A 6,596-nucleotide genomic window follows, 5' to 3' on the forward strand; every position below is an offset into this window, starting at 1 on the left:
TGCACTAGAAACTACTGGATGTCTAAAGGTTGTCAGGGAATAGATCATTGTATTTTCTTAAATAGAAAAAATTACAATAAAATGTAATATATAAAGAAAACTGAGAAAACATCCATGGTTAATGTTAAAGAACTTAAGACAAAGGCTAATGCTGCAAACTGACATCTTTGCAGGCATTTGATGTGTGTGTGTGTGTGTGTGTGTATATATATATATAGGGCTTCCCATATTAGGAAATGGGAATTCTTTGAAGGATGATAGAAAATATACTGAGAGGGAGGGAGGAGGAGGTGATGAGGTAGAGATACATAGAGAGAAATATACAAGACACTCCCAGCATTTTGTGGCTTTTACTCCATATATGAAAGAAGACAAAAACATACAAAGTATATGTACAACTAAAATTCAACAATATATACAGAAATGTTCCTTGATATAAACGTCCCTATTAGCTTAGTGAATGCCACCAATTCACCTAGGAAAGGTGTCAAAGCAATAGAACCATGATTTTGGTTGTTTCCTCTGTCTTTCCTGATTCCAGTTCAGGGTTTGGGGGTGGGGTGGGGAAAGAGTGGTTTTGTCTTGTTTTGAAATATCATTCTTTGCTCATTGAATTTTGATAAAACATGCAGCTTTCCCTTTGTGGCAATGTTCTAATATTACAGCTGATTTTTCCTTTTTCTTTAGAAAATGGCTGTTACATGAGGGTTTTTCTTTTGTCTTTTTTTGTTTGTTTGTTTTTGTCAGTCTGGGATTGGTAAATAAAAACGTAGGAGTCTGAAACGCTTCTGCTTCATCATGTAATGTCTTAAGTTCATTAAACAAGTAAAAACGCTGCCATGTTTGCACAGATTCTTCTGGTGGGGGGGGAATGTCTGTTTTTTTTTTTTTTAAAAAAAAAAGTTGTTTTGATGGATACTCCCAAAGAGGAGAAGAGGCTCAGAGCCTGGATTCCCAAGGGGTAAGAGAAAATATACTTACAGTGAGGGGTTTCAGGAGCGCTGGCATAGTAACCAGCCTCTCCCTCTCTCCCTCCCTCCCTCCCTCTCTCTCTCCCTAAGATGCAAGTTCAATTACTGAGGCTGCTCAAGGGACAAGTCAGACGAGGAAAGAAAAAGGAAAAAGGAAAAGAAAGGAGGGAACGAAGGAAAGAAGGAAGGGGGGAGGAAAAGAAAGGGGAGAGTGAGAGAGAGAGCGCGCTCCGACGGTCTCGCCAGATATGAGTTCTCCCGAGCCTGCTCCTTCGGCTCGGTTTGGCAGCTGCAAGCAGGTCCGGGATCCTCCTTGCCTGGTTCAGACGTTTCCCTAGGGTATCGATTTCCCTCGGACAACTCACATCATCTGCGGTCTCTGCATCGTGTCCTGGTGTGGAGAGGAGTACCAATGCGAATAGCCGGGCATGTAGCTGTTGGGGGGCATACTGACGCCCTTGGCTGAGGCGGAAACGTCCCACACTGGAGGCAGCGCTGGCGAGCGCGGCGACAGGGCCGCTGAGCCTGGGAGAGGGTCGCTCTCATGCGGGTTACTGCCTTGCTTCAGCAGTTTCTTAAACTTAGAGCGTTTGTTCTGAAACCATATCTTCACCTGGAATGAAACGCAGCAGCGATTATTAGGCTCGAAAACATCCATCCACTGCCTCAACTTGAGGCTTTGGAAACAATTCTTTAAAATGATGATGATGATGATGACGATGATGATGATGATAAACCCTGCACATGCCAAGCCCTCAGGTCCCCACCTTCCTTCACCTCTTTCTAGCCTCCTCTTCCCCTCATCCTCCCCACCCATTTACTAGGTATCTTGTCTGGATATCTAAACTCTTTAGCTGGATGCACACCCAGGTTTAAAACAACAGCATAAATAGGAATCAAATAAAATAAAAATGAAGGTGAATGAGGGTTCAAAGTCTAAAAAAGTCTTTTTGCATCAAAGTCGACTGAAAGCACTTCTTCTGATAGTCTGTTTTAAAAAATATATTTACCAACCCCTAAACTTGGCATCTCTCTTTATTTTTTGTACTTGCATGTACAGTGAGCAAATGACTATGAACAAATTAAAGCCTGTACATTTATAACCAAATGCTTTGAATATCCCTATGCATATATTGCGCATGACACAGACTGTGTATGGGGCATATTTCTCTCTACATAAACATATCCCCATAATCCTGTAGAGATTAGGGATTGTACCTCCCTCATTCCGTACTTTGTATGTTGCTTAGTCAAATTGTGGTCAGCAATCATCACATGATTGTTAGTGCAGTCACTTAAAGTCAACGGGCCCCTGAAAATTAAAGGGGAATCAGGAATCTGGGAGAATATCTAAGCTAACATACTGGGTCTCCTTTATTTGAAGAAGGAGATTCTATGGTGCAACTTCCTTTACCTTTAGAATTCCTTTGCCATAGGAATTTGCTTTTCCAAGAGGAATACAAGTTACTGAGTAGCAGGAATCCCTTCGTTTCAAGCCCCAAATATTTCCAGTGGCAACATGGCAAGAGAAAGCAGGCTGAATTGAAAAGAAGAGCTTAGGAGCATCTGTTCTAAGGCACCACACAATCGTTCCCCAGCAAGAGTCTCATAAAACCTGAAGTCCCCTTGCTGAAGATCACCCACCTCACTTGAGGCCTACCACCCCATGCAGCTAAGTTAATCAACAAGGACAGAAACCACAGGTGATTGCAGCCTGGCTTTATGACCAGAGTCCTAATATACCTGCCTAAGCCCCTTCCTGTGAAGTCTGAAAGGCCCCATATGTCTTTCAAATTAGTAGGACAGCAGAACTTCGCCAACTGTACTTAACTGAGGCTTCACCTGCTGTAATTTGGGGAGCACTTCCCTTTGATCTGCACCTCTGCCATTGCTCCCAAGTGCTGAGCTCTAGGGAGGGACCTCAGCTTGCACCAGCCAGTCACCCGGCATGATTTAACCACTGAGCTTAGGGCAATCTTCAGAAAAACTCACTTCACCCATCCCAGGATGAATAGTTGACACCTTGGTCCCCCTACCAAAGCCTATCGGAGCTTATGACTAACTCCCCTCTTCATTTCACTTCATACTTCTTTCTTTCTATGTCAACAAGCTGAAGTCCTTAAGTCCCAGGGCCCACAAAACGATCCTTTAAATATATATATATATGTGTGTGTGTATATATATATATATCTCCATATATATGTATATGTGTATATGTATATACACATGTCTTATTCTGCCTCCTGGCCTGAACATTTTTTTCTATTTCTCTTTAATGTTGCTCTAGTTTGAAACAGACTCGAATAAATGATGAGTTTGGTCACCAAAGGACAGTGGACTGGGGTGGGGTCGCTGAGGGTTGGGAAGATGTGCAAATCCAATCCAGTACTCAATACCAGGTCATTTATTCCAAACTGTGTTGTCCTGGGAAAGTGCGCATCTGGAGCAAAGGCATTTGTCATTAATCTCCTTCCATCCTTGGTTGACTAGGCCAAGAATTCCTCCTGATGTGCTCCCTGCCCGAACTGCAAGCAGGGTCAGCATTTCAGGGATATTCGGGCTTCTCGGGAATTACCTGTGTTTGTGTCAGTCCTAAAGATGCTGCCAGTTCAGCTCTCTCGGGAAGGGCCAGGTACTGAGTCTGCTGAAAGCGATGGTTTAAAGCCTGAAGCTGCAGGCTGGAGTAAATGGTCCGAGGCTTCCGAATCTTTTTCCCTTTTCCATTGAACCTGATTTCCCCGTTTTCAATCACTGTGGTTTTTTGTTGATCTAAAAGCAAAGGATACAGAGGAGCAGTCACCCGTGAGGCTACTTCTGCAGTATCCCTAAGCATGGCCTGGCCTGCGCAGGGTCTCCCCAAACACCAATAAGGGTTTCCTTGAGGCGTCCCTTCGCCACCCTGACTTCTCAGGGTTCACGGTGCCCGGGTGTTCCCAGAGGCTGCAAAAGCTTATTCCAGCTCCTGACTCTGCCACTAACAAAGCTCTGTGGCTGGACCGAGGAAGCGCCCTCGGCCCTCGGGCACGCAGCCTCGCTCTGCCGCAGCGGAGACGGCACCGGCCGCTCTCTGGGGCGCGCAGCGCTGTGGGGCGGCTGCTCTCTCCGCTGAGTCCGGCCCCCAGTCCTGGCTTTACAGTGCCTTAAGCTGTGCTTGAACAACCCTGGTGTTTATGCGGCTAGCTGACTTGGTGTCACTAGCTGCAAGCCCGGTATATCAAGACCCTCGGCGTGTTAGAAATGATTCTGCTGAAAGGAACCAAAACCCCAAACAAACCACAACTAGACGCCCAGACAAGCTCCCGAGCAGACTGAGCCTTTCACGGCAACTTTGCCCCCTCGGGTGCTGAGAACCATCCGCCCTAGGCCCTCTGCTTCGCCTCCACGAACAAAGGAGCAGCCAACAGTATATCGAAAACCCAGAGGGAGGGGTCCCGATCGGGGATGAGGGTGTCGGGACACCTCAAAGCCCGCGGGAAAGAGCCCAAATGTCACCAGCTTAACCAGAGCCAGAGTCCATGCCACCCTTCCTCCGGGTCACCAAAGTGCACCGGACGACCCATGCAAAGTAGGCCACTGGCTGCCCAGATTGGGTTGGGGAGCGAAACACGTTCCCCGGCTCGGCCCCAAAATACCCCCAATCCTGCCAAACACGGGTTACAGCCCGGAGGGGTGGAAGAAGGCTAAGGGAGCACAGACCCAGCGGGCTGGAAAGCGCAGTGAGGGCCAACTCGCTGAGTGAAGCCTGAGCCGAGCGGGAGGCGCGGCCCCAGCAGCGCGCGGGAGACTGGGGAGAAAGGCGGGTCACGCCGCTGGGGAGCCGGGGGTCCGCGGCGGCGCGAAGGGGCCCGGCTGGGCGAGGCCGGCAGGCAGGCGCCAGGCGAGCGGGCGCGCACGAGGCCTGGCCGGGGGCGCGCCGGGCCGCCTGGGGGAGGGGGCCGGCAGAGGCTCGGGCGTTGAGGAAGTGAGCGGGGCGGGCGGGGTGGGGGGCAGCCGGGAGGCGGGAGAAGCGAGCTGCCCCGGCGGCCTCTCACCTGTGTCGTCCCCTCGCGTCTGGGCGGCCGCGCTGCTGTTGTGGTAGGACTGGAGGTAAGGGCTGTGCTGCGAGTGGCTCATGTAGGGGTAGGCGGCGAGCGAGCGGTGGTTGTAGGAGTTGCCGCCGCCCGCCGCGTAGGGCGAGCCGTGGTGGTGGTGCTGGTGGTGGTGGTGGTGCGACCCGGCCGCCGCCGAGTGCAGGCAGTGCAGCGGGTAGTGCGCGCCTGCCATGGCCGGGGAGCTCTGCTGCGAGGGCGGCGGCGGCGGCGGCTGCTGCTGCGGCGGCTGCTGCTGCTGCTGCTGCTGTTGCCCGAACTCCATGAAGGCGGATTTGGACGAGTCCTGGCCTTCCAAGCCGTCAGCCATCGTAGTCATGGTCATCATCAAAACTTTGGGGGCTGGAGAAAGCCTTCTCCCGGGTTTCCTCCACCCTCCCCCCACTTGGCTCGCGCCGCTCTCCCCTCTGCAGCCACCTTAGCTCTTGGGATCCTTGCAAAAAAATAAAAAATAAAAAATTTAAAAAAGAGGGGGCGGAGGTGGTTCTCCCTCTCCCTCGCTCTTCTCTAATATATATATTTTTAATATAAAGAGATATAGTGAGCGGGGCCTTGTTAACTCAAAGGGAGGAGGAAGGGGGAGGGATGGGAGAGGAGAGGGGGAGGGGGGAATCTGCTCTCCCCCCCTTCGTTTCCCCCCTTGGATTTTTTGGGGGCTGGTGCAGTTTAAGGCAGAGATTTTAAGGTGGATTCTGCGAAAGTTGCGCGTCTGCTTTCAGACTTGATGCAGACGCCACGAGTCGAATGGTTTGTCTCCAAAGGGCAGCGCCTCCCCATTGGTCAGTCGCCCCCTGACGTCACAGGCGCACGGCTTCTACTGGTGTTTGCGAGGCTCGCAGAGTTCTTCGCCTACCTCCGGCAACTCCAATCCCAGCCTGGAGCTGCAGTCGGGGGCCGCGCGGCTCCGCGTTCGGGGCCGTCCGGGAGGGAGGTGGCTTCGCGCCGCAGGCCTCCTGCCGCAGCTCGCGCCCCCAAACCTGGAGCCTCAGTTCCCAATACCGCAGCCCTGGAGCAGCCTGGCTGGAGACTGTGCTCTCTCAGTACCCGTGAACCCAGTATACTGCCTGTGCTCAGAAGCAATGACCTCTGAATTTAAAGCTAGCCCCCCCCGTCTTTGCCCCCCCGACTCTCCTCCACTACAGTCCCACGGGAGCATCCTGTCACCGTGGATTTTTCTAGACGTACTTTATTGAAACCACAAAGGGAAGAAGAAGAACCCCCACACCTGGACCCACCCCATGGTGGGTGTTGTAAAGAAAAAGGAAAATCAGACCCTGTTTTGACGAGGTTTCTGCCGGTTCAGGCCTTATATTGAACAAAAAAGAGGAGCGCTCCCCCCACCCCAGAACGCAGCAGCCTGTTCTGAAAGTGAATTGTTGGAGGACTGACAGTAATGCATTTTTTCCTATTGAAAACAGAAGCTACTGTAATGCTTTCAAATATATGCAAATGATACATGCGGTTAGTGGTTTGGCAAATCTTGATTACAATATAAACTACCCAAGTAAAAGTGCCTTCGTCCTAAATTTGTCTCTCG

The 6,596-nt window shown here is 50.7% G+C and overlaps 1 protein-coding gene across 1 annotated transcript; it reads right to left on the minus strand.

Annotated features, from left to right (window-relative positions):
• Nucleotides 1-1,332: 1,332 nt before the first annotated feature.
• Nucleotides 1,333-5,387, minus strand: DLX6 (distal-less homeobox 6). Its single transcript, XM_054564006.1, has 3 exons — nucleotides 5,003-5,387; nucleotides 3,547-3,740; nucleotides 1,333-1,584 (listed from the first exon to the last, which is right to left on the minus strand). The coding sequence occupies exons 1-3, from the start codon at nucleotides 5,385-5,387 to the stop codon at nucleotides 1,333-1,335; spliced, it is 831 nt and encodes a 276-aa protein (XP_054419981.1).
• Between the last annotated feature and the right edge of the window lie 1,209 nt (nucleotides 5,388-6,596).

Source organism: Pteronotus mesoamericanus, unplaced genomic scaffold (genome assembly GCF_021234165.1).
Source record: "Pteronotus mesoamericanus isolate MK-2021 breed Mesoamerican mustached bat unplaced genomic scaffold, CSHL_Meso_final scaffold_85, whole genome shotgun sequence".
Classification (NCBI taxonomy): Eukaryota; Metazoa; Chordata; class Mammalia; order Chiroptera; family Mormoopidae; genus Pteronotus; species Pteronotus mesoamericanus.

Coding starts and splice junctions, on each gene's coding strand:
- DLX6 (XM_054564006.1), bottom strand. CDS start 5,387: ATGATGACCATGACTACGATGGCTGACGGCTTGGAAGGCCAGGACTCG. Junction 3,741..5,002: donor GACGCGAGGGGACGACACAG/GTGAGAGGCCGC, acceptor CTTTGCTTTTAG/ATCAACAAAAAACCACAGTG. Junction 1,585..3,546: donor TAGGACTGACACAAACACAG/GTAATTCCCGAG, acceptor GTTTCATTCCAG/GTGAAGATATGGTTTCAGAA.